At 40.7% G+C, this 27,740-nt stretch overlaps 1 protein-coding gene and 1 pseudogene across 1 annotated transcript; one reads left to right on the forward strand and one right to left on the reverse strand.

The window, feature by feature from the left end:
• Positions 1-22: 22 nt before the first annotated feature.
• Positions 23-27,688, forward strand: Sdha (succinate dehydrogenase complex flavoprotein subunit A). The gene is made up of 15 exons (XM_021179823.3): positions 23-154; positions 5,334-5,420; positions 6,738-6,899; positions 10,510-10,653; positions 11,018-11,182; positions 12,738-12,886; positions 15,880-16,004; positions 17,363-17,531; positions 18,269-18,464; positions 19,097-19,268; positions 22,083-22,201; positions 23,135-23,246; positions 23,436-23,566; positions 26,590-26,703; positions 27,372-27,688. Exons 1-15 carry the CDS (start codon positions 92-94, stop codon positions 27,456-27,458), a joined length of 1,995 nt encoding a protein of 664 aa, XP_021035482.1. The 5' UTR covers positions 23-91; the 3' UTR covers positions 27,459-27,688.
• LOC110308417 (eukaryotic translation initiation factor 1 pseudogene) lies at positions 9,343-10,233 on the reverse strand (annotated as a pseudogene).
• Positions 27,689-27,740: the final 52 nt, after the last annotated feature.

The following is a 27,740-nucleotide window of genomic DNA, read 5'->3' on the forward strand; positions in this document are numbered from 1 at the left end:
TGTTGCGCAGGCGCAGAATCTTCCAAGCTCGATACCCGCGCGACGCGGTGCGCAAGCGCAGTCTGTCGCTGGGGCTTGCGGGAAGGCAGACATGGCCGGGGTTGGCGCAGTTTCGAGGCTTCTTCGCGGGCGGCGCTTGGCGTTAACTGGGGCGGTGAGTTAGTGCCACGAAATGGCAGGCACTAGGAGTGTGCCACGATCCCACCCGAGTTGGCCTGGGTCTGGGAAAGTGCAGTGGGCCGAAGCCGACTGCTACCGGCGAAGGTCACGACCCCGAGGTCGCGGGCGTGGAGTCTGGCCTTCCCTGTCTTGGTCTAGCGAAGTTCTCCAAGGTTAAAGGGAGGGACCGGCCTGTGGCATTCTGGATGCGGACAGGTCTGCGAGTAATCCGTTGGTAGTCTGGGTGTTGACACTAAGACGTATAAGTGATGAGCTTACAGGTTTTGTGTAGTGGCCTTAGCTACTGTTTTTAAATATCAGAGAGATATTTGAAGATACCAGGTGAGACTTCTGCACCGTGTTCATCTAGTCTTGCGACTTCTTTTTTGCATTTGAAGAGGTACACAGTGGCTCAGGGTTGCAGGGGTCCGAGTTGGCCTCCCAGATTGTCAGATCTTGTCTCAGTGCACTCTTCCCCGGTCACCTGTTATTCGTCACACCCCTAAGGTTTTATTAACGCAAACTAAATTTGACATGTTCTTTAAAGTGAACTGTCTCACCTACCTACTTAACAATTTAATTACGAAGTAAAGGCTCCAAGACATTGAACAGCAGCGACTTGCACTGTGCATCAAATTATGGCTGCAGTTGTCTACTTTCTGAAATAGATATTAAAATGCATGTTCAATGAAATGTTCAAGGGTTAGTTGGCAGCTATTCTTGCAAGACCAGAAGGCATTTTCAAACCTTGATAATTTCTGTGATTTGTATTTGCTGCCACAAACACCTTCTTCCACCTCTATCCCTTGGGCTCTGCAAGAAGGGTTTTAAGTACTGATCATTGAAGCCCTTTACAGGAAATAATAAGTCAGCCACCTATAATTGTAGCAGAATTCTTTTGTAGCAGAAATAGGTGAGCCCACCCCATGCCCAGGATTCACTCCACACACTCAGGAAAAAAAAAAAAATAATAATAATAATGATAGTCTGAGCCCAGCTCTGGCTAATGCCCAAAAGGAACAGTCAAGGATAGAAGATTTTTATTAACTTGTATACACCTTAGGTTTATGCTTACCACATATGTTGGCAGCCTTAAATTCCTTTCTATCCCAGATCCAGTTTATGCTTTGACCAGTTTAGACAGAGACAGGAGACTGCAAAGTCTGGCCACTTAGGCAGGTGGGAGATTTGCACAGCAAAGGTATTTTTCATTGCCTGAATTGTTTTTAAGTGCATCTTTATTGTTCCTACCTATGGGCATCTCGTCCAGCTGTCAGAATTAGGCTTTGTTAAGAAGAGAAGTGGAGCTTTATGGAATACCATATTTAAAGTTGATTGTCACCCGGGACGGCCTTCTAGAGGAATGGTCTTTGAAAGAGAAATGGGCTTACTAGTTGTGATTCGGTTTGTCTCCTTTGTTAAGGGAAGGAGTCTAACGGCTGCTCAGTCCTGCTGAAGAAACATTTACATCCTAGAATCCTTCATTTTACTTATGTCCAACAGGCCTGGTGTCTTAGTCAGGGTTTCTATTCCTGCACAAACATCATGACCAAGAAGCAAGTTGGGGAGGAAAGCGTTTATTTGGCTTACACTTCCATACTGCTGTTTTTATCACCAAGGAAGTCAGGACTGGAACTCAAGCAGGTCAGAAAGCAGGAGCTGATGCAGAAGCCATGGAGGGATGTTCCTTACTGGCTTGCTTCTCCTGGCTTGCTCAGCCTGCTCTCTTATAGAACCCAAGACTGGCAGTCCAAGATGGTCCCACCCACAAGGGGCCTTTCCCTAATTGAGCAATTTCACTAATTGAGGAAATGCCTTACAGTTGGATCTCATGGAGGCATTTCCTCAACTGAAGCTCCTTTCTCTGTGATAACTCCAGCTGTGTCAAGTTGACACAAAACTAGCCAGTACACCTGGTTACTATAGTCCTATCTTTGGGGTATTTTTGAAGGCAACACTTCCTTAGCTAAATACTATTTTGTGTGACTTAATGTCTCCTAAGCAAGCCTTTTAATAAATCCTTTATAAAATCAATTCTTTTACTTCATTTCTTGTACATCAGTGTGTCCTCATCCTAGGCTGGTGCTCAGTGATTCCTCTGGAGACTAAGACCTAGATATTGACTTTTATTTCAGTCTGGAGTAAAATTCCAGTTGAAAGTGAGAGTACGGTTCTAAGCATATGAGACCAGGCTGCACAACTTTCTTTGCATAGGGGCATAATTGGAAACTATTTCTTTCAGACCTCCCTTAGTTGAATCATATTAGCTGCAGCATGTTACCTCCTTTGTGGTGGTGCTTCATAACTGTTCTGTGGTTAAGAACTAGTAAGCAGGATAATAAGACAGGAAAAACAGGATTGACACACAAATGGCACCTCTCAAAATACGCCTTTTGGTTTTAAGAAAATCTCTTTATGAGGATGGCTGTTCCTATGAAAATTCTGCCCTCTAACTGAATATTCGTTGGCATTTGAAGTTTGTGTTTTTTTTTTTTTTATGAGGAATTTGAGTTTACCAAAGAACAGAATCAAGTTAGCAGAAAAAGAAATTTGTGACTACCAACTGAGAAGTGCTGAAGACAAGGAATTGTATTGTCCTGTCAAGGTTTTCTGTATTGACAAACACTTTCAAGTTATCAGCTCATCAGATTTATTTTGCCTTTGTTTTGCTTTGCATGGTTCCAATACACTGATGTGACTCACGTTTAAAGGAAAAATAAGAACAAGGACAGCTGACTTCTATAAAGTTTGTAAAAATTCTTAGGAAAAATACATGAAGCATCATAGTAGAATACATTTTTTCTTTGGATGAGTTGTTTTTAATGTTTTACTGGTATATCTAGAAATTATTTGATTTAGTTAGGCCTCTACAGTCAAACTATTTTGTTTGGCTTTTCAGGATCATCATAAAACCCGTGACATTCAATTCAGTATGTTGTGATGTGGTTCTTGGTTCATTTGAAGACTCTGGCTTAGTATTTATTCATAACCAGGATTGTAATCTAAATTTGGAGTTTCTTGGGGATTTGCCCCAAAGATCTTCAGATAGTGGAGAAAGTACACAATTTGGGTCTATAGTTCCCTCTGACCTTCAAGGGTTTTTGTGTGTGTGTGTGTGTGTGTGTGTGTGTGTATCATGAGACTTGTGAGGTAGCCTCTGAAAGTTTAAGCTGTAGTTATCCAAGTCAGGGGTAGATATCCCTTTGAGCTGTATTTTAAGGATCTCTACTTTAAAATAGTGAAATTAAACATTTTTATTACATTTGTCTGTATGTGTTCACACATACTATAGAGAAGTCAGCAGACAACTTGAGGGTATGGCTTCTCCCCTACAGAGCAAGTCCTTCTGTCCTCAGGCTCAGCAAGAAGCATCGTTGCCCCACTGAGTCATCTGGCTTCCTTAAAAGCTAACCTTTTTTAAAAAAGATTTATTTATTTATTATATGTAAGTACACTGTAGCTGTTTTCAGACATACCAGAAGAGGGTTTCCAATGTCATTACAGATGGTTGTAAGCCACCATGTGGTTGCTGGGATTTGAACTCAGGACCTTCAGAAGAGCAGTCAGTGCTCTTAACCACTGAGCTCTCTCTCCAACCCAAAAGCTAACCTTTTTAATGAAAATAACTTCATATGGTTATTTTTTTAAATTAAGATGATGAAAGCTCTATAGATGAGGAATAAACTATTTTGTTCAGTAATGGAAGCAATTTCTAAAATAGTACTATTGTGCACTAGTATTTACCTTCATTTCTGTAGCAGTAGATTTTTAAACATCAATTTTCTGAATGATAAAAGAATTTAGTTACCTTAAACTACTTACTTCCTCTCCAGTGCCAGCAATTTTTAGATCTTCATAAGGTGATTTAATAATTGCAAGAGTTGTTTAGAAGGTGATTTGTACCAGCTTCAGCTGATGAGATACGTAGCTTACTGAGGCACTTTGCTTATTGAGGATAATTAATAAATAGCCTCTGCTCTTCTCAGCCTCTCTCCAACCTTTTAAATTAGAACACTTGTCCTACAGGACAAGGTATAAGTGGCTTTTTTTGTTACAATGTAGGTGAATTTCCTCATTCATGTTCATGTTTCCAAAAATTTAATCATAAAGACTTTTTAAAAAGTTGCTTCATCAATGAAAACAAGTTAATGGCTGGATATTGTAAAGTTGAAATCTGTCACATTACTAATTCAGATTTACTTATAATGTGTTTATAAAAAGAGAAAGAGATATGAAATATGTTCTATGGGTGTGTGGTGAGGTAAGGGGGAAGGGAATGTCTCAGTGGACCCTGAGGGACCAGCCACACAACAGTATAATATAGAATAGTTTATTCAGGGCTTTAGGGACAGCCTCCACTCCAGTAAAAACATGCAATTCTTATGATCCTTCCTGACTTCCCCGTTTCTGATTACTAAGTGTACTTGACTACCTAGAACTTTTGGGGGGATATGTCCAAGTCTCTTCATTATATTTTGGTCTTTTTAAGTAGAGCAAGTAAAACGAAAAATGTATTCCCTTAATGGCTGACTGGATTCACAGTGGACTGATTTCACTGACACCAGGTTAACCTTGGATGTGGGGAGTTAGAGAAGTTTCCTGAGGAAGGCTAAGGGTAACCAGTCAGGGAGAACAGGCCTGATCCATGAGAGGGTGTGTGGCTAAAGTCTTGGTTATATATGCTAAAGGCATACATGATTTCATCCCTAAGGTTAAGGGTTACCTTGGTTCAATAAGTAGTAGCCTGTTCCAGAGTACAAGTCTCCCAGTATGCTCTCTAGTTCATTTCCTTAAAACCAAAATTCTTGAAGGCCATGCAGAGAGCCAATATGGGAAGGGTTAAGATGGAGCCAGTAAAAATGCTTCATATTTAGAAAACACAGCAATATGGATTTCTTTGCCATTCTTTACTGAGTTAACAGAATAATATACTGCAAAGCAAGGGTCAGTAGTACCCTGTTGGGAAACAGGCTATTTTGGAAAAGGCTTTTCTAGAATGCCAAGTTAGTAGAGAGGACAAAACCTGAGTCTTTGCCTCTTAGTCAGGATCCCAACTTTCTAGAAGAATGAAAACAACTTGATATATAGGAAAGTTAACAATTTAGAAGGAAAATTCTAATTCATTCCCTTCTGTTTCTGTTATTCAAGACCTAACACTGTTTATTTCCCTGCAGTGGCCAGGAGCACTCCAAAAACAGACCTGTGGCTTTCACTTCTCTGTCGGTGAGAACAAGAAGGCATCAGCTAAAGTTTCAGATGCAGTAAGTTTAATGCTCAATTATAAACAATTCTTGTTTTTGTTTTATTCAAGTCAAAGTCTCGCTATGTAGCTCTGGCTGTCCTGGGATTTGTTATGTAGATCAGGCTGGCCTCAAACTCACAGAAATCCATCTAACTCTGTTGGGATTAAAGGTGTGCACCATTAAGCCCAGCTTGCAAACTTTTCTTGTTTTGAAGGATTATGATCTAATTTTAATATATTTGAATATTGGACATATTTAAAGGAAAGTTGTTTTTTTTTTAATATTAATTGTATGCTCAAATGTGTGTAGTGTAATACTTACAAAAATACTTACATAAATACTGACATTTTTGCTGGCAAATCTTTATCTAAACTAAACTCTAAATTCAAGTAAAGTAACAAAATAAGAAAATATTAATGAGCTGTATATGCTGTGATGAACAGTGGAATTCCTGCACAAAATAAGACTATGGCCACTGGTGTTGAGACTCCTCTGTATTTAGCCTCTTTTGCTTTCTGTTTAAAAAATACGAACATTACTCACAAGTTTTTATCATATGAACTAGCAAGGTTATAGAATATTGCTTGACAATTTCTCAGCAATAAATCTTCACACACAGACCTTCTCCCTAAATATAAACTTGAAATATAGTTGTGGTCTGTGCCCAGGCAAACTGAAATGTGCTAACTTAAAAGCAACATTGTTTTCAAGAGAGACTTGTACATCACAGTTGAAGAAGCTGTCTGTACACTGAGTTCCTGTAGACAAATGGATGTGCTTATGAACATAGGAGTAAAACCATTGAGAAGAAGATAGATAATAATTAGAGCTCATTGTGTTGATGTTTTCTTCTGCTTTTACACTTCCCTGCTTTGGTAGTAGAATAGAAAGATTGGAATCTTAAAAATTTGAAGTGCTCTCAAAAACACTTTTTTATTAAAAGCTAGGTGTGATATGTGATAGCATGTACTTTTACTCCCAGCACTGGGGAAGCAGAAGCAGGAGGATGAAGAATTTTGAGCCAGTCTGAGCAAAATATGTCTCAAAACCAAAAAAAGTAAAATAAAATGAAAATAATCTTGTGTGTGTGTGTGTGTGTGTGTGTGTGTGTGTGAGTGTGTGTCTGTGTGTAGCAGTCCATCTATTGTCCATGAAATCTGACTGCTGGTTCCTTGTACCACACTTCAACACCAAGAATGCACACTCAGGTCAGAACAGGATTGAAAGCCTTCTTTCTGTGCACAGCAGCTATTCTTTCCTGTGATTATTTTGTAATTATAGTCTTGATGTTTTATGAAGTTAAATATGTAATGAATAGCTGAATTTCCTTTTCAGATTTCTACTCAATACCCAGTGGTGGATCATGAATTTGATGCTGTGGTTGTAGGCGCTGGAGGGGCAGGCTTGCGAGCTGCCTTTGGCCTTTCTGAGGCAGGGTTTAATACTGCATGCCTTACAAAGCTCTTTCCTACCCGATCACATACTGTTGCAGCACAGGTAAGAAAAAGGCCCTCTTTTGATGCCAACAGATCTTGTACAGCAGCACCTCTCCTATAATACAAATCTTGCCTTCTTATTAAGCTTCAGCCACAGTTGTTGGCATCCAGTTCATCATTCATTCTCACTTTCCAAGTCACTGCTGGTAATCTCTTCCTCGGGACCATTGTGGGATTGGCACCTCATTGTTATTTTCATACATGGGTCTTTTTCCAGCTGTCCTGCCTCCTGTATGTCTCCCTATCATGGAGACATATTTTCTTCCACATTTATTCCCTGGTTGATATATATATATATATATTTGCACAGTCCAGATCTTAAGTTTAGACAGCTTTTTATCACTGAGACAAATGCCTGAGATAATAAACTTAAAAAGAGTCAGACTTAGTTTGATTTGTGGTTTCAGAGATTCCAGCCAAGCTGTGGATCATGTGGCTAAGCTCTTTGAGCCTAAGGCAGCACATTACATCACTGAGGGAGCATATGGTACAGGATGCTACTTTCCTCATCTCAGGGCAGCCAGGAAGTACAAACAATAGAGAAGTCAGGGTACCATATCCCCTTCAAGGACATACCCCAGTGCTTAAACTCTCATTAGGCTTCACCTCCTAAAGGTTCCACCATCCACGTGCCTTTTTGGGGATCATCAAAATCTACACTACATGGATAACGGGGAACTTTGATGGCATGGATGTAAAGAATAGAAAAACACAGGACTTTGAACCTCTCAAGTGTAGAAAATGACAAGGATTTTTATTCTTGGATCACTGGGATCACTGTTAGTAACACTAATCTTTAGATGGGTGGGAGAACCATGTTTGGTTATCTTTCCTGGTATGTGGATTCATTTTTTCTAAGCCAATAGCAAAGTTTGATGGCTTCTAGGAGCTGTAAAAGCCTCCTTCATCTCAGTTTTTGTTGAAGCATGCTTTGAGCACTTGGTTGCAAAGGTGGTTTGTAAGTGAAGGAATTAAAACATACTGGAAGAAATTATGGCCTAGAGGAAAAAGGAGACCAGACTAAATCATTCTTACTACTGTTGTAAAGTTGTAATGTGATAGGTAGTGTAGTCATAACAGCGGGAGAAAATAGTTTGGCAACTAGTTATTAAGAAGAATTAGCTGTAGGTAGAGTAAGTCTAGTTCTGGAGATTTGAGAGTTCTCAGAAGACAGCATTTGTGGCCTGGTTTTCAGGCAACAGTAAAGTGATGGGTACTATCAGTTACACAGTTTATTTCAAAATAGCTTTTGTATCCTGCTATAAATATGTAACTAAAAGTTATAAAGGTCATCTTGTCTTTACATTGGAGGGGTTGGATAAAGAAGAAAAGAAAGTAGCTAACATTGATTCGGTTCCCACAAGGTTCTTAGTTCTTTCGTGTAACTCATCCAAACTGAAGGACACCGTAACTGGGAGTACTGAGGCACAGTAGTAATGAAAAGGGAAGAAATGCAGCTTAGGTCAGCTTTTACAAAGCTTACTGAACAACAATTGAAAGGAGAAGGAAATAAGATATGTGTATTTAAAGTCCAAAAATTGGGTAGCCCTATACATTTGGCCTTTGGTGAGGAGTCCCTTGCCAGCAATGTAAAATGGCAAATTCCACCATGCTATGATCTTATGAGAGGAAGAAGTCATGTTACCAGACCAAAGACCAGAAAATAGATAGACTTAGTTTTGGGTTTTGTTTTTGTTTTTTTCCTGAAAACAAGTTTTATTTAAATAAAGGTTTAAATACCTTACATAACATTAAAACTGGAAGGGAAAAGAAAACAACGAAAAAAAAATCAAAGTGAAACAACAACAAAAGTTTGTTACTTCATATGACACTCTGCTGCTAGTGATTTGAAACCTCTGCAGCTAGCCACATGACCTGTGGCATCAGTTTGGTATTTTCTTGTCATAAGTTTAACTAATAACAGGCTGGCTTCACCCTTTAGTGTCTCTCGGCTAGGATGTATCTGATTCAAGAGATGACCCTGGTGGCCAGCAATATGTTTATGACCTCTCTGAAAAGGTGGCCCTTTCTGAATTCTGCCTACCTAGTCGGACACCAGGGGTTCTTTTTACCGCCAGGGACTCCCTCTAGTGGTGTAGCTGGTGTGGTACTCCAGCTTCTCTTTCACCTGGGCCATTGTAATGGTGAAATTCTCTTAGTGCAGGGGACTCTATGCTTGGCTGAAACATTGTTATCGCTCTGTTTCAGGATGTAAGCTGCCAGGGCTTACTGTTTGAGCTGTTTAAATGAGGGACTTGAAGACTAAGCAACATGGCTCTTTTCAATTTATTGCATGAAGGAGTTACACTAGTCCAGATTAGAAGAGGACCCCAGATTGTTACATTATATAGGCTTTGAGGTTTTTAAACTCCTGACAAGGGACAGAATGGAAATTGTACTCATTGCAAGAAAGTTCTCACATAAGGTTCAGAGAGTCACTGCAGTTAAAACCCATGAACCTTCAGCTGCTTGTCCTTAGCTAGTTCAGTCTCTATCAGAAAATGGCATGTGTTCTTGTGCTGGTCACCTGAATTTAAATTACTTCTTCATATTCTGGATGCTCAACTATAGTACAATTGTAGGCAAATTTCTTCTTAAATGCCTTCACTAGTTCCTTTTTGTGGTAAATCATTAACAATCCCTTGGACAGTAGTAAGGGTCTTCTTGCCGTTTCCCTGTTGAATTCTTACATGGGTATAATCCTCAGTGCCTGCAGGAAGCAGGCCATCACCCTTACTTACATCACCAAAGGGGTGGAAAGAGTGGAGGTTCTGGACAGGAGACAAAGGATGTGATTGCTTTTCCTCGGGGGAAACCCTGCAGAAGACAGACAGCTACAGGGAAGTGGGGAGGAGGAGGGGGACCGGATACAACACAACAGGGATTATCAGGATGCTAGGAGGCTGGAGGGGGCGGCAACTGAGTCCACAGCGGTGGCTCAGTGACTGGACTAGTCTTGCTTTTTTACAGGAACACTTACAAGAACTATCTAAGATCTAGTGAAAACTACTTTAATTCCTCTCAAGAGGACATATCCCCAAAGGCTAAAGGGTCCACCATTGTACTGTGTATTGTGTCTCCTTCTGATACACGAATGATTGAGAAACAATCAAATCATATACAGGTACCTTCTCTTATAAAAAGTTTATATGAAAGCGATGAATTGAAATATAAGATGGAGACCAGGCATGGTGACCCTAGTACTTTGGAAGGAGGTAGAAGCAGAGGCAGGAGAATCTCTATGAGTTCAAGCCAGCCTTGTCTACAAAGGAAGTTCTAAGGTAGGCTATACAGTGAGACTCTGTATACAATTTCCAGATAGATTTGTTGAACATCTTCAGTTGTTAGGTAGATAAACAATGGCTAAGTTACAAGAATCTTTTCTAGTCTTTACAGGCCTGGAGATCAAGTAACATTCCCATCACAAATAAGAATTAAGCCATCTGTCTACTCGGGAAGTCTCATGACTTGGAATCTGTCCTGCCTTACAGCTCCTTAACCCTCACGAAGAGTCACCACATATGGAGTTTGCTGTCTCTGAATCAGATCTGAGGGAGGAGGTGGGCTGCAGAGACTGTTACGATATATAAGCAGTTGTATGGTGTTTCCAGGGAGGTATCAATGCTGCTCTGGGGAACATGGAAGAGGACAACTGGAGATGGCATTTCTATGACACTGTGAAAGGCTCCGACTGGCTGGGGGATCAGGATGCCATCCATTACATGACAGAGCAAGCTCCTGCTTCTGTGGTTGAGGTAACTGACGGGAAACTCTTGTGTATGTGCTCTGCTTGTATTACAAAAGAATCAGTGTAAAAATAAAAAAGGGCTGGGGATAAGGCTCTTGGAGAATGCATGCCTACTGCAATTGAGCTCTAGGGTCCCATCCCTGATAATGATGAACCAATGAGGAAAGTTTTTCCTATAACTATTCACTTCATTTAAGAAGATAGTTTATTCTCCCTGAATTATCAGTGTTTTCATAGAATATGCTAGTATTGAAGTTTAGGTTTTGGGTTTGGTGCAAATTTGGTACAAAAATGAGGTTTTTTGTTTGTTTGTTTGTTTTGTTTTTTACTTGTTTAAGATAATATATTTTTGCTTGTTTTGTGTTTCACAGCTAGAAAATTACGGTATGCCATTTAGCAGAACTGAAGATGGGAAGATTTATCAGCGTGCATTTGGTGGACAGAGCCTCAAATTTGGGAAAGGCGGGCAGGCTCATCGGTGTTGCTGTGTGGCTGATCGGACAGGCCACTCACTCTTACACACCTTGTATGGAAGAGTAAGGCTGACTTGGTGTTAAGGATGGTGTTTATGATAACAGTGGAAATGTCATAGGACAGGAGGCAATCACCCTATGGGTTATTTTTTTAAAAAAGAAAAAAAAACAATGTTCTACCTTGATAGCTGTAACAAAGACCGTAACCAAAATCAACTTAGGGGAAGGTTTTGTTTCACTTTATAGTTTTAGTCCATCATGAAGAGAAGTCAGGGCAAGAGCTCGAGGAAGGAATTGCTGTGCAATCCTTGGAGGAACATTGCTTGTGATTTGTTTCCTATGGCTTGCTCAGCCTACTTTTATATATAGCCCTGGACCTGCCATGGTATGGCACCACACCCAGTGGCTGGGCCCCGTCATATCACCAGTAAAGGAAATACCTCCAAAGGCCTGCTTCCAGTCCAATTTTATGGTAACATTTTTTTCAGTTGAGGGTCTTTCTTTGATGATTCTAGTCTGTCAAATTGACAAAAAAAATAACACAGATAGTAAGGTACCTGCAATAATTATTAATCTGAAAGTATTGAACACATATTGTGAACGCTGTCTCTAAGACAGTATGTTACTCCTTATGTCTGTATTGGAAAGTTGAGTTGGCAATCAGTTCTTACTATTTTGAATTTGTGCTGCATAACATGCCAAGAGCAGAGAAAGTCCTCTTCCTTTCTAACATAATATTATTACTGATTTTTTGGGGGGAGGAGTTTCACATCATGTACCCTAGTCACACTCACTTCTCAATCTTCCCAGGTGTGCCCCCAATCTTGTGCAACCTCCTGGATTCCCACCACCAAAAAAGAAAACAAGACCAGTTTCTTTTGCCCATATACTCACTGGGGCATGTGTAATCAGACTCCCAGTAGCCAGCCCCTTAAAAGAGCACTAAGTATATTAATGTGCTTTTATCACCTCTAAGTTACTGAACTGATTGATATATTTTAATACTTCACCATTTAACTGGATTAAGTCTTGAGGGACAGTAGTCACTAGATCAGTGGTTCAACCTGTGGGTTGCAACCCACAAAAGACCACTGGAAAACACCTATTTATATTACCATTCATAACAGTAGCAAAATTATAGTTATGAAGTAGCAACAAAAATAATTTTAAGGTTAGGAGTCACCACAACATGAGGGAACTGTATAAAAAGGTTGCAGCAATAGGTAGGTTGAGAAACACTACATTAGATAGCCTATTTTGGCATGTCCCAGATAATCAATAATCTCAGCTCTGTCTTCAGAAGGTAGTGACAACTGGTTAACATGCAATTAGAGCACCAGTAGGTTCCTTTAGGCTGAGGACACTGAAAAAAATATGACAGTATGTGCTTGTTCTGTGGTTGCTTTGAGAGTTTGCCTATGCTCTTTAGAGTTCCTTGCATTAACCATCAGGACTATCAAATCCACCCCTGGTAGCATTGTCCAGTGCTGACTCTACTATGTGTATGCAAATAGGCTAGTCAGCACTGCCTACTACAGCCCCAAGTCTGGCCATACTGGGGTGTTGGTTTAATCTTGATCTTAAATGCAGTTTGAAATGTAGGATCCTTTTCTTACAGTCTCTGCGATATGACACCAGTTATTTTGTGGAATATTTTGCACTGGATCTTCTGATGGAAAATGGGGAGTGCCGTGGTGTCATTGCACTGTGCATAGAAGATGGGTCCATACACCGAATAAGAGCAAAAAACACTGTTATTGCTACTGGGTAGGCTTTTGTTGTATTTAATTTCTTATATAAAAAGTCAGTGTCAGTGTGGGGGCGGGAGTGTTTGCTATTTTGTTAAAGTGGTTCAGAGCAATGGGTCAGACGTAGGCCTTCATGTCATCTCATGTGGAAGATAACCTTTCCCAGCCTTGGTACCTTTGTCAAAATATAGATGTTCTCTGAGCATAATGGAGCAAAATTTGGGATTATAAAGCTTACTTTACCTGTTTTAATATAAATAGTAATCTTAGAGAGTTACATGGTATTTTCAGATAAGCTTTCCTGCTTTCTTGTTTACTAAGTATACTGATTATTAGAATCATAAAGTACTAAAAAGTACTATCTGCTTACATGATGAAAATAAGTACATTTCAGTTAATATGATTTCATTTTTACCATTTTTAAAGTTATAAGCTGAAGGTATATCTCAGTTGTAGAGTATTTGCCTGTCTTGAATCCACATGGTCTTGGATTCATTCTACTTTACCACCATTGCCTACTCCCACCCATCCCCCATAAAAAAAAGAAAAGGAAAGAAGGTTAAAACATTTTTAAATAGGTATAGAACCTGAATAAATGTTTTTCCCAGATTGGAGGGAATACACATGCTCAGCAGATTTATGAAAGTGCTCAGCACCATTAAACATCTGGAGAATTCAAGTAACATCCATATTTGTGCAGATGGTTAATGTAATGATACAGATGGTAAATGTTGATGAAGATGTAGAGGAAAAGCAGCAAGCTGTCTTAGTTACTTGATAAAATACCATGACCAAGGCAACCTATAAAAGAAAATGTTAAGTCTAACCTCCAGTTTCAGACGACAAGAATCCAGACTTCAAAGCCCACCCCAGTGACACACCTCCTCAGACATTCCACTAGCTGGAGACCAAGTATTCAAACTACCGTACTGGGCAAAAGCAGTCACCATAAGTCTGGTAATCTACCTGAGTTCAATCTCCAGAACTTATAGTAGAATAACAGATAAACTCTAACTTAAAGTTTTCCTTTGACTCCCACACACATGCCATGGCAATGCCTGTTTTTTGTTTTTTGTTTGTTTGTTTTTCCTTAAACAAAACAATGGATGGAGAGATTGCTCAGTATTAAGAGCTGCTACTCTGGCAGAAGACCTAAGTTCTGGTTTTAGCCTTCACTTCAGAAGGCTCACAACTCCCTGTAGCTCCAGCTTGGAGGTAGCCACTTTGGGTATTGACACACATGTTGCATAACTCACACAGACACATAAACAACAACAACAACAACAACAAAACTTAAAAACAAAAAAAAAGATACAGCAAAAAGTGCCCTAAAAGTCTAAAGGCTATTGGGAGTATAAATTGGTAGTTAATGTGGAAGCTCCTCAAAAAGCTAAAGGATACTGAGGAGATGGCTTAATAGACAAGGTACTTGCCACCTACACATGAGACTCAGACCTTGGATGCCCAGAACCCACATAAAACTGAGCAAGTGTGACCCTGTCTGTAGTTTCATGACTTAGGAGGCAGAGTGGGGATCTCCAGTATATGCTGGCTACAGAGACTAGTTAGCTAGTTGGCAAGCTCTTGGCTTCAATCAAATATAGTGCAATGAAGAAAGTCACCCATTGTCAACATCAGGCATACACACACAAACTCTCATACGTGAAGCCAGAAGAGTGAAACTAACAAGGTGTGGCAGTCCCACCATAGCAGTATATGCAAAGGGGATGAAGTCAGCATAATCAACTTCGTGAATATATCATTTATACAAATGTTTGCTATAGTACTCACCATGGCCAGACTGTCACTGTAACCAAGCAGAACAATACACAGGGAAAGGCTTATTTTGACTAATGTTTTCAGCAGGTTCAGTCTATGGAATATGGATTCATGTGTTTAAGCAGGACAAGTATATGATAGGAGACAGCTCTTCACTTCATGACAAAAAGTGTAAGACATTAGCCCAAGACTGTATGTATTCCTAAGGACGTACCCCAAGAGATCTGCTTTCTCCAGTAAAGTCCCTTGTCCTCAAGGCTTCACGACCTCCCAAACAATGCAAGTTGCCATGGACCAAGCCTTTTCCACTCGAGACTATAGGGGACATTTATATTCAAATAAAAACAATTTGAGTCAAGAGATGAGCAGTTTCTGAAATCTAATAAGATATTGGCTATAATAATGGTAGTTGCCAAGAGTCTTAAGTGCCCACACCACAAAGGGTAATTATGTAAAATTATGTGTTAATGAAATTGATTATGGAAGTTGGTTACCAGTATACATTATCTGATTATGTGGACATCTTACAAATATACAGTAAAACTGGGGGAGAAATAGTCAAAGAAAATAACAAATTAACCAATATTTAAATTTTTTCATTATGTGGTGGTTTGAATAGGAATGGCCCCTTTAGACTGTGTAAATGCTTGGCGCACAGGGAGTGGCACTATTAGAAGGTGTGACCTTGTTGGAGGAAGTGTGTCACTGTGGAGGCAGGCTTAGAGGTTTCATGTACTCCAGCTAGACCTAGTATGGCAGTCTCCTTTTGCTGCCTGTAGATCAAATGTAGATTTCAGCTCCATCTCCAGTACCATGCCTGCCCGCATGCTGCCATGCTTCCCACTATGCTGACAATAGACTAAAACTCGTAAGTCAGCCCCAATTAAATGTTTTCCTTTATAAGAGTTGCTGTGGTCATGTCTCTTCACAGCAATAGAAACCCTAACTAAGATTCATTATAAAAGTTATATATTCAAAATTCTTTGAAGATAAAGCACAGAGTACCAAAGTACAAAAAATACAATATTCCCCTTCTCTGTCTCCTAGCCTCCATCCCATGTTAAGAACATCACAAGTATGGCCTCCCACGTATCGTGTGCCATGCATATACATGCATGGGGCAGAGAACATTACAAGCAAGGGGTCATTAGAGGTTGGTGCCCCAGAGACTGCACCATATAAGAGGAAGTTTGGTGTGGACTGATGCCTATAGTCACTGTTTTTTGTTTTCAGGGGCTACGGGCGAACCTACTTCAGCTGTACATCTGCCCATACCAGCACAGGGGACGGCACAGCCATGGTCACTAGGGCTGGTTTGCCTTGCCAGGACTTAGAATTTGTTCAGTTCCACCCCACAGGTAGGACAGAATACCTGTCTGGCTCTGGGCTCTTCTGTGTATTTCAAGCATGCAATACCTATTCCTTGCTTTGTGGTGCACTTCTCCCACCTTGAGTCCTCAGGGAGAGTGTCTCCTGGTTCCATAAAGGCAGATCATAAGAGATTTTGGTTTCAGGGCTTTAGGTACCTGTGCTAAGAGGGATGTGAAGTTAGAACAGATCAAGCTGCACCTGATGCCAACATTAGGTACTGGATTTGGATGAGGGAAAGAACTAGTTGTGGGAGAAATTAGCTCTTCCTGTCAGAGGAGGGAGATGAGCAGAGATAGAGAATGAAAAATAAGTGAGCTACTTTTCTTACTTCAGTTTCTGTCTAGTGTCTCTGAGCCTCTGGAGCCAGTCACGTACTGTGTTTAGCACTTCATTTTTTATACTTTCTTTACAATATATAAAAAATAAACTATCCAACGGATGTTACTGAAGCTATGAAAAGTGAAAAGCCCTTTTAGAGCATGTAACCTTTTGGCATATAAAAGGAAAACTGGCTTTAAAATAACCTCTATTTAGTCTCTTCCCTTAAAACTCAATACTTGGCATCCCTTGTCTTTTCTTACACTGAAGGACACAAAATTATATTAAAAAACTTCATCATGCTTCATCATTAGGTTTGAATTTGGGCTTTGCCCTTTAATAACTCTGTGACTTAAACCTCTTTTTTTTTTTGCCTCTGAGGATAGACTTCTTAGTACCCATCATAGACATGAAATGAATGAATGTTTAGGCCAACATAGACATGCAGTGAGTGAATGTTTAGACTCGAAACATAAATACTAACCATTAAAATAATTTTTGCTGTTTCGGGACTTAAGATAGAAATTCTCTAAGTTTTATCCCTGCCTAAACTTGTTACTGCACTTTTTTTTTGTTTGTTTTTCGAGACAGGGTTTCTCTCTGTAGCCCTGGCTGTCCTGGAACTCACTCTGTAGACCAGGCTGGCCTCAAACTCAGAAATCTGCCTGCTTCTGCCTCCCAAGTGCTGGGATTAAAGGCGTGCGCCACCACTGCCCGGCTTGTTACCGCATTTCTTGGTATAAAGATATATTTAAAAACATTAAATCTATTAAGCATGGCTGGTGTTTAGTCAGAGTCTGGGTCAGACCCTGGGAGTGAGCTGCTGTTCCTGAAGCTCCTGTGCTCTTTATTCCCGAATCTGCTGCTGCTTGTCACACATTCCTTCTCCTGCTTGACTTTCCTTCTTGGAGTTTAATGTTCTTTGTGTCTACTCCCAAAAAAGTGGCTTCTAAAAAAGGATTAACCATTTGAAGTAGTTTCCTAGTGCTCGTTCATTTATAAGCATTTAATCATTGGATTTTTACAGGTATATACGGTGCTGGCTGCCTCATCACAGAAGGGTGTCGTGGAGAGGGGGGGATTCTCATCAACAGCCAAGGTGAAAGGTTCATGGAGAGATACGCCCCTGTAGCCAAGGACCTGGCATCAAGAGATGTTGTGTCTCGATCCATGACTCTTGAGATCCGTGAAGGAAGGTCTGTAATTCTCCTCCAGGGATGCAGGAGTGTAGGCAGGTGGAAAACGTGTCCACTTTTCTCTTTGGTAGCCATAGGTCACATCTACCTTTGCAGACAGGTGCCCTGCCCTCAGGGTTAGGGTTAGAGAATAAAGCTACGTCATTATTTTTTGACTAACACCTGCTAATTTATGATATATCCTTAAAGACATATATTTTGAGAGTCTTCACATAAGTGTATCATCATTTATTCTTGGTATGAGCTGAGATTCTCAGGCTCAGCTAATACTCAGCCTTAGGAATTAATTTGTTTTAATCAATATTACAGGTGTTTTGGCAGGTGTTCTTCAGGGCTTGTGTGTCACTCGTCTTTTAGTGAAATTGCCTTAGGTTCCAAGTGCCTGGCTTTAATCTAGGGACTTAATGTGGGTTTGACACTTTAATTTAAAACGTAGAAATCTGGTGGGTTATGGGAAACTTTGTAATATATTTACCAAGGAAAACAGGAAATCGTAGTACCCAAGGCAAGGATGTAAGACTGGTGAGTATAGGCTCTGTTCTTGGCTGGTCCTTCACAGAAGTGCTCTGACACACTATGATTAACAAGTACTTGAAGGAAAAAAGCATCAATGGGACACTGACCATAGATGAAGGTGACATTTTCCTCAAGATCAAAGATTGTTCAGTCTAACATAGTGATCTTAGTTAGCTCTTTCTTACCATTCTTTGCCACATGTTACAGTGTTGTATTTGCAGAGGCTGTGGCCCTGAGAAAGATCACGTCTACCTGCAGTTGCATCATCTGCCTCCTGAGCAACTGGCTACACGTCTGCCCGGAATTTCAGAGACGGCCATGATCTTCGCTGGTGTGGATGTCACTAAGGAGCCCATCCCAGTCCTCCCCACTGTGCATTACAACATGGGTGGGATTCCCACTAACTACAAGGGACAGGTGATGGTGACAAGGCTACTTCACAAAAATCCCTCTAGCTCTTAGAGAATGCAGTGCATTTGATAGTGTAATGTTAGTTATAAAATGCTATTCCCGCCAGGCAGTGAGAGGCTAGGTTATGCTTTGGGGTTGCATCTACTTGGTAATAACCAATAGAATGTTAATTCCCTTATACCTACAATACTAAGCACTGTTACCATTTTACATTTGATTTTCTATGTTATTTAATACTTTGACAGTGAACTTATAAATTAGTGATATAATTGATACTTGAGTTATAAGCAGTTCACAAGTGCTTATCAGCTGGTCCTTCTGGTTTGGAGGTCAGTACCACTACCCCCCTTCACAGATGATCGTGTTCTCCTCCTCCCTTTAGTGTTCCATCACCTGTCACATTCCTTAGTTAAATCAGGTGGTGACTGACGCTCTGGGAAACCTAAACCATCCTTTGACCTGTTGGTAGCAAACAGCAAGAGTTTTGGAGCAAAAGGAGAACTGGGGATGTACTAAAGAGAGTGACATAGAGAAGACACAGTCTTTACTTTTGCTACTTCAGGCATAGGAAGTCTGCCAGGGAAGCAGGCATATGGACGCATAGGTATTTTGTTGCTTCATCTGAAATATTCCTACAGGTGCTGAAGCATGTGAATGGCCAGGATCAGATTGTGCCTGGTCTGTATGCCTGTGGGGAGGCTGCCTGCGCCTCAGTGCATGGTGCCAACCGGCTTGGAGCAAATTCTCTCTTGGACCTTGTAGTCTTTGGCAGAGCCTGTGCCCTGAGCATTGCAGAATCTTGCAGGCCTGGTATGTGTTCTCTTCCAGCTCTCAAGCCATTCTAGGAGCCTGCATAGTCTTTATTTGTTGCTGAAATCTGCTTTTTCCCATAGAAACAGAATTGATGTTGAGATTAGTTCTGGGAAATATTAATAGTCAAAACAATTAATTTTATTTATATTCCATTCCCCACCCTTCCCCATCCACCATCTGACTGCTCCACATCCCACACCTCCTCCCCACCCCACCTCATCTCCACGTGGATGCCCCCACCCAACATCCCACCTGACCTCTAAACTCCCTGGGGCCTCCAGTCTCTTAAGGGTTAGCTGCTTCATCTCTGAATGAACACAGACCTGGAAGTCCTCTACTGTATGTGTGTTGGGGGTCTCATATGAGCTGATGTCTGCTTCCTGTTTGGTGGTCCAGTGTTTGAGAGATCTTGGGGGTCCAGATTAATTGAGACTGCTGGTCCTCCTACATGGTTGTCCTCCCCTCAGCTTCTTTAAGCGTTCCCTAATTCAGCAACAGGGGTCAGCTGCTTTTTTAAGACACAGTTCACTGTATAGCTATGGTTGGCCCAGAACTTGATAAATCAGCCAGGCTGGCCTTGAATTCATAGATATCAACCTGCCTCTGTTTCCTGGCTCGGTTGATTTATGTCCTTAAGACACTGTTAAGAAATTGGTATTTTGCCGGGCAGTGGTGGCAAGTGCCTTTAATCCCAGCAGTAGGGAGGTAGAGGCAGGTGGATCATTATGAATTCAATGTCAGCATGGTCTACAGAGTTCCAGGACAGCCAGGGCTACACAGAGAAACTCTGTCTTGAAGAGCTGAAAATAAAAATAAAAAAGAAATTGGTATTTTGAGGGAAAGTTGATTATTATTTGTCTGTTATAAATTATGTTTGCAGTCCAGTATTAATAGTAAAAATGAATCTGTAACTTCTTGGTAATTATAGAAAAATTTTAGACTGTTTTAAAAACAAGATTTAGAACTCCATTTATAAAAGAATGACATAGGTCCTACCCCTCAGGGATAGAATGAATTTCAGAGGTTTTCTTACGGTAGCTTAAAACTGTAACAGAAAAACGTACCTTGTGTTGGAGTGTAGTTTTGTTTGTACACATCAGAACCAGGAGGTTACTAGAGTGCCAACCTCTAAGGAGCCTTCATGGTAGCTGTTTTGTCTGTTTTCTCAGAGTAGCAGTATGAAAGAATACCTCATGAGGAGGCATAGAGATCCCTCTCCCTGTCCCATCCATTTTTCTGTCCTCTGTTACTTGTGGATGTCAGTGTAGTTTATATAGAGCGGGTGCATTCTGGATGAACAGTAGTGATGGTGCAGAGACCAGCACATCCTTGCCTCACTGGTAAAGAGAAAGGTTTGGGTAATCATTTTACATATTGGATCTTCACACTCCTAGTCATACCATAGCACAAGTCTAAATGTGAAGACAGTTCCTGATCCCTAGTGCTGTCCAGTTGCATAAGCAGGGTTCAAAGGATCTTCTCTGACACCAAATGTAGCCTTTGGGAGGATCAAAATCTCATCTAGAGCAAAGTAGAGACTCAGATTCCCTGCTTTGAGAATGAGAAAAATTGTTTTAAAAGAATATATTATACTTTTATAGGCAAGGTTCTACAAAAACATTAAGAATTTTTAAATTCAGCAATGAAAGGACTAAATGTTTAGAGTAAGACTCAAAAGCCTGCACATGTGATTTTAATTCTGGAAATCACAAGCCATAAGGCAGAAACAGATCACGGTTGCTAGGCTGGTCTAGTGGGGGTTTTACTTAAACATGACTCTATTTGCCAAAACCTGAAAAGCTCTACTAAAAAAATGTAAACCAAAAGACAACAAATTTCACTGTCTTTGATCTTAAAAATGAAAAGATTTGTAATATTTTCCCCCCAAAGAGTAATGGTCTCATAGTGTTAAAGTACAAGTCTTTTTATAGTAGTGTTGAAAATTTAAAAATGTACATCATCAGAAAAGTCGGTTTTATTGAGAGATTATTGTTTTAAAGGCAAGGAGCCAGGCACATAAACCTGTAATTTGCATATTCAGAAGGCTAAGGTCGAGCAAAGAACGTTAGTTCAAGACTGATCTGAACTATATGCTGAGCTCATGACTATCTCAAGACAGAGAAGAGAGAGAGGAAGAAAAATGAACTATTTGCATGCCTGGGGTGACACATAAGAGCCATTTACCTGGAGTCCTTGGAAAGGAGGTAGCTGGAAGCAGTTATTGCCTGCATTTCTCAGTAGAAAATGCATATGCCATCTAAAACAACTTTTTAAATGCCTCACTCAGAACTTTTTTTTTTAAAGTAGAGAGGATTCTTTCGTTGGGGTGTGGGTGGATGGTAGGTGGTACAGGGAATCAAACCTGGGGCCTCACCAGTGCTCACCATTACATCTAAGTTGTACCTACTGCCTAAAAGTCATGATCTTGAGGTTTTGTTAAGAGAACTCAAGAGTCAAGACCAGCAGGCAGCTTTTCAAGACACATAGGATAGCTACCTGTATTCCTTCATCAGAAAACGTGTGAGGCTAACATCTCAAATTGAGACCACTATCTTGAGGGTGACAATTTCCGTACTAGAGTAACAGTAAGTCTGATGACGCATCTTTTTTTCTGTATATGTTCTTAAGAACTGACTCTGAGTCAGGGTCTCATTCCTTAGGTTGGTGCCAAACAGTGTTGGTTCATATTCTGTCTGTGCTTTCCAAACTCCTGGAATGGCTATTATATAATTTGAGTGGCATTCAAAATCTTTCTTTTTTTCCCCCATAAGTGATTTTCTGTCATATGTTAAATTCTGGCTTTCTTTTAAGGTGATAAAGTTCCTTCAATTAAGGCAAATGCTGGCGAAGAATCGGTTATGAATCTTGACAAGTTGAGATTTGCCGATGGAAGTGTAAGAACATCAGAACTGCGCCTAAACATGCAGAAGGTAGGATCAAACACAGTGACACCGCCCTGCATGAGTGCTTGAGGCTGACAGCAGGAGGACCTGTTCCTCAGTTTGCTCAGCAGCGGATAGAAGTGATCAGGAGCCTCTCATGCAGAAGTGTTTCTTTCCACACGGAACATTGGAGTTCCTAATTTAGGGCAGAAATAAGCTGCAGCTTTAGCACCCGGGACTTGACTGTCTCTGGCACTCTTTTATGTGAGCTTGACATCCATCCTCAGACTAGGACTGCCTGTCATGTGTGTTGCAGGCAGTAGGAAGGGGAAGACCATCAAAAACTGCATCCCAGCTCACTTCGAAGCCAGCATCTCTCCCTTGCTCACATTTCATTGCCCAGAACTAGTTGTGCTGCTTTACTTAGGCCTTTCAGCTCTGAGAGAGATGTCCGCAGACGGAATCTTGTACCATAACAAAGGCAGAAAGTGGAGAGAGTGAAATGGGCAGGAGCTAACCTAGCCCCTAACACAGTGGGACAGTAGCTGGCCCCAGGGTTCCCAGGCCTTGGTTGCTCCTTACTCTCGTGACCTCCCACTTCTGTACCCACTACTGCTAACCCACTTGGACCCTAGGATAGTTGTGTTCCAGAAATGCTGCCAGAAAAGTAAAATGATTTTAAGTGACATACAGATTTGTTGTGAGATACATACATAGAAACATATTTTAAGTTTAATCAGAATTTCATTTTTACCAAGGTAAAATGGCATACTTGGAAGACTATAATAGGAAGATCACAAGCATATATAATAAGACCCTTTCTCCAAGAAAAAGAATTACATTAAGTTTAAATTTAACTCATAGTCTGAATTTCCTAGTTTAAGTTGTATAAATATATCAAATGTAGAAAATATTAAGTTGTATGAGTTTTTACCTGTCTTTTTCTGTGCACTAAAAATTTGTAATGGTGTTTTATGATAGTCGATGCAGAACCATGCTGCAGTGTTCCGTGTGGGAAGTGTATTGCAAGAAGGCTGTGAAAAAATCAGTCAGCTCTATGGAGACCTAAAGCATCTAAAGACATTTGACAGGGGTGAGTCAGCAGTACTCTCAGAGGATACTGCCTTCCTTGGGATAGGTTGGTATCTGTCGCTTTTACCACTACCTTATTCCATGCCTGCTGTCCAGCCATCTCTTCCCCACAACTGTATGTTGCTTTATGTCCAGAGTACCTACATGACTGGGTCCTATTTGTCTCTGATTGGTTCTTGTGTATCCCCAGGAATGGTTTGGAACACAGATCTGGTGGAGACCCTGGAGCTGCAGAATCTGATGCTATGTGCACTGCAGACCATATATGGTGCAGAAGCTCGGAAGGAGTCACGGGGAGCTCATGCCAGGGAAGATTACAAAGTATGTCTTCAAGATACATCACCTTGACCTGACATTGCGCACCCAGGTCTCATCCCTGCTTGCTTTCTGTGCTTCATTTATTTTCCCAAAACAAAATCAAGGAGAACACTTTTTCCTTCAATATCTTTTATTCATATTCTTACTCTCAGACCTTTTTCTTGCTTTGAGTTAGCCCATGCAGCATTTGCAAGCAGAACAGGCCTGCTTCTTTTTTATTTTTTACTTTTTAATTAGATATTTTCTTCATTTACATTTCAAATGCTATCTCAAAAGTCCCCTATACCCTCCCCCCGCCCTGCTCCCCTACCCACTCACTCCCACTTCTTGGCCCTGGTTTTCCCCTGTACTGAGGCATATAAAGTTTGCTAGACCAAGGGGCCTCTCTTCCCAATGATGGCTGAGTAAGCCATCTTCTGCTACATATGCAGCTAGAGACATGAGCTCTGGAGACACAGATTAGTTCATATTATTGTTCCACCTATAGGGTTGCAGACCCCTTCAGCTCTTGGGTACTTTCTGTAGCTCCTACATTGGGGGCCCTGTGTTCCATCCTATAGATGACTGTGAGCATCCACTTCTGTATTTGCCAGGCACTTGGAAAGCCTCACAGGAGACAGCTATATCAGGGTCCTTTCAGCAAAATCTTGCTGGCATATGCAATAGTGTCTGGGTTTGGTGGCTGATTATGGGATGGGTCCCTGGGTGGGGTAGTCTCTGGATGGTCCATCCTTTCATCTTAGCTCCAAACTTTGTCTCTGCAACTCCTTCCATGGATATTTTATTCCCTATTCTAGGGAGGAATGAAGTATCCACTCGTTGGTCTTCCTTCTTGATTTTCTTGTGTTTTGGAAGTTGTATCTTCGGTATTCTAGGTTTCTGGGCTAATATTCACTTATCAGTGAGTGCATATCAAGTGACTTGTGATTGGGTTACCTCACTCAGGATGATACCCTCCAGATCCATCCATTTGCCCAAGAATTTCATAAATTCATTGTTTTTAATAGATGAGTAGTACTCCATTGTGTAAATGTACCACATTTTCTGTATCCATTCCTCTGTTGAGGGACATCTGGGTTCTTTCCAGCTTTTGGCTATTATAAATAAGGCTGCTATGAACATAGTGGAGAATGTGTCCTTCTTACCGGTTGGAACATCTTCTGGGTATATGCCCAGGAGAGGTACTGCTGGATCTTCTGGTAGTACTATGTCCAGTTTTCTAAGGAACCACCAGACTGACTTCCAGAGTGGTTGTACAAGCTTGCAATCCCACCAGCAATGGAGGAGTGTTCCTCTTTCTCCACATCCTCGCCAGCATCTGCTGTCACCTGAATTTTTGATCCTAGCCATTCTGACTGGTGTAAGGTGGAATCTCAGGGTTGTTTTGATTTGCATTTCCCTGATGATTAAGAATGTTGAACATTTTTTCAGGTGCTTCTCAGCCCTTCGGTATTCCTCAGTTGAGAATTCTTTGTTTAGCTCTGTATCCCATTTTTAATGGGGTTATTTGAATTTCTGGAGTTCAGCTTCTTGAGCTATTTGTATATATTGGATATTAGTCCCCTATCAGATTTAGGACTGGTAAAAATCCTTTCCCAATCTGTTGGTGGCTTTTTTGTCTTATTGACAGTGTCTTTTGCTCTACAGAAGCTTTGCAATTTTATGAGGTCCCATTTGTCGATTCTTGATCTTACTGCACAGGCCATTGCTGTTCTGTTTAGGAATTTTTCCCCTGTGCCCATATCTTCAAGGGTTTTCCCCACTTTTTCCTTTATAAATTTCAGTGTCTCTGGTTTTATGTGGAGTTCTTTGATCCACTTATACTTGAGCTCTGTACAAGGAGATATGAATGGATCAGTTCTCATTCTTCTACATAATAACCGACAGGCCTGGTTCTTAACAGGGCTAATAGTAAAGTGCAGCCAGTGACCATACCAGGAAATGCTGACTTATTGAGTCATCAAACCTGGATTGAGGCTTGGAAAAGGAATTAGAGATCTGCCCTGGCCATGGTTTTTATGCAAACTGTTGTCTGTACAGAACATTCAAGTTGGATTCTATATGTGGTGGTAAAAAACACAAGAAGCTTGGGTGTAGCTCCAAGTTCAGGATGAATACATCAACTAGAGTTCTACTTTCCATGATGGGTACACAGATTCTGGACAGTGTAGGATGATGAGTAAATAGAAAAGCGCCTAAGCACAAGTTTCATTTGCTATGAACATGTATTGATTTAACCTGCAGTGATCAAGTGGATGAGAAGAGACATAAGCAAACATGTACCAAGGAGCTTCTTCAGAGTTAATTGCTAGAAGCAGAGCTAAATAAGGCTTTGAAAATTTGAGGTAGATCCTGCTTACTATCAGCAGGCATATACTGTACTCAGGAATGTACAGCTAGGGCTATGCTTTAGCCCTTTGGCTCAGGTAAGGAACTTCCTCTTGCTTCTCCTCCCATATCTCAGTAGAAACAGCAAGGTGTCTGATCTTGGTTTTTATTTGAAGAGCCTCTTGCTCATCTAACCTATTCCTGATGTAAAGTTTTCTTCATTAGCAGTCAGTGTACTGACACTTAAAAGTTCTTCAGTATAAATGCTAAACTTAGAAAACAGTCAATTTGGATGTAGTGGCATGTTCTTTTAATCCTAGCACTTGGCAGGCAGAAGAAAGCGGATCTCTGAGTTTGAGGCCTGGTTTACATAGTGAGTTTCTGGATAGCCAGGGCAATGTAGAGAGACCCTGTCTCAAAACAAAAGCCCATTTAAATTAAAAATGCTGAAGAGAAAAGTTGAAGAAATCTCAGTGTATGGAGCCAAAGGAAAAATGACGTAAGTGATATTTAATTCTAATATCTACTTACAGAGCTGTGAGAGAAAATGCAGAAGTGGATGTTGTACATTTGCACTCCTGGCTCTAAAAGCCCTTTGCCATAGTGTTTACTTCCTGGGCTTGTCTGTGCATCTTTAATATTTTCTGTGGTTTTAATGCTGTTCTCTGGTGAGAGATGGAGGTATGTTTTTACCTCAGGTGCGGGTCGATGAGTATGATTACTCCAAGCCCATCCAGGGACAGCAGAAGAAGCCATTTGGGGAACACTGGAGGAAGCACACCCTCTCATATGTGGACATCAAGACTGGGAAGGTATGTGGGCATGCATCAGCCCAGGGATGTGCTGAGCCACTCTATTTGGCTTTTGATGGTTGACCAGTTTAGAAAGCAACCTAGTTTTAAACCAGTTGTTAACTGAACCAAGATATCACTGAAAAAAAGTAACGTGAGTCATGCTTCTTCTAGAAACAGAAACCAGTGCCTGGGTGGTTCACGGGGACCCTTGTATAGGACTGGTTCTCATCTTCTGTACCAGATGAAGAGCATTGGGCAATAATCAGATGTCTGATGCTTGTGGTAGGGAGTTAGTGGTGACTATTATTAGTATCTTTCTATCACTGTGATGAAATACTTGACATGAATAACTTAAAAGAATTAAAGATTTTGTCTCGTGGTTTCAGAAAATTAAGTCCATTGTTGTGAGAACTCATTCAATTGAGCAGAATGTCATGACAGAGACGGCTCTTCACCTGGTAGCAGGAGGCTAAGGCAGGAGAAGCTTGAGTTGGAGGCCAGCATAAGCAGTAGAGAGAGATGGGGTGGGAGGAATTACCATAATTTATATAGCCAACTTGTGACTCCTTTGTCTTAAAGTTCTCATGCATGTAAATGTACTTGATGGCCTAATTTTACAGAAGCACAGAAGAAATGGCTGTTTGTAAATATTCATGCCTTAATTTACCCTGACTCTTTTCTCCAAGGTTACTTTGGAGTACAGACCTGTTATTGACAAGACCTTGAATGAGTCTGACTGTGCCACCGTACCTCCTGCTATCCGTTCCTACTGATGAAACCTGACAGCTACAGGACCAGCTTATGTGATTATATATCATAGCTTACCTGCGTTTCCCCTCATACTTGCCTTGTTAGAATTCTGCTCTCGTGAACAAGGAGTCACTTCATAGATTATGATCAACAGCCTGGTAGTACTTGCTGTAAGGGATTTGAGTTGCACCAGACTTTGTCTCTTTATTCTTGTGCAGTGATAAATAAAACTGGCATAATTCTTAAGTACAAATGAGCAATCTTTTATTTCCAAATAAAACCATGTAGTATTGGATTTTAGTTCT

This window comes from Mus caroli, unplaced genomic scaffold (assembly GCF_978045245.1).
Source record: "Mus caroli unplaced genomic scaffold, Mus_caroli_1 scaffold_15, whole genome shotgun sequence".
In the NCBI taxonomy this organism is placed as follows: Eukaryota; Metazoa; Chordata; class Mammalia; order Rodentia; family Muridae; genus Mus; species Mus caroli.

Coding starts and splice junctions, on each gene's coding strand:
- Sdha (XM_021179823.3), top strand. CDS start 92: ATGGCCGGGGTTGGCGCAGTTTCGAGGCTTCTTCGCGGGCGGCGCTTG. Junction 17,532..18,268: donor CTTGAGATCCGTGAAGGAAG/GTCTGTAATTCT, acceptor TTGTATTTGCAG/AGGCTGTGGCCCTGAGAAAG. Junction 19,269..22,082: donor TGCAGAATCTTGCAGGCCTG/GTATGTGTTCTC, acceptor CTTTCTTTTAAG/GTGATAAAGTTCCTTCAATT.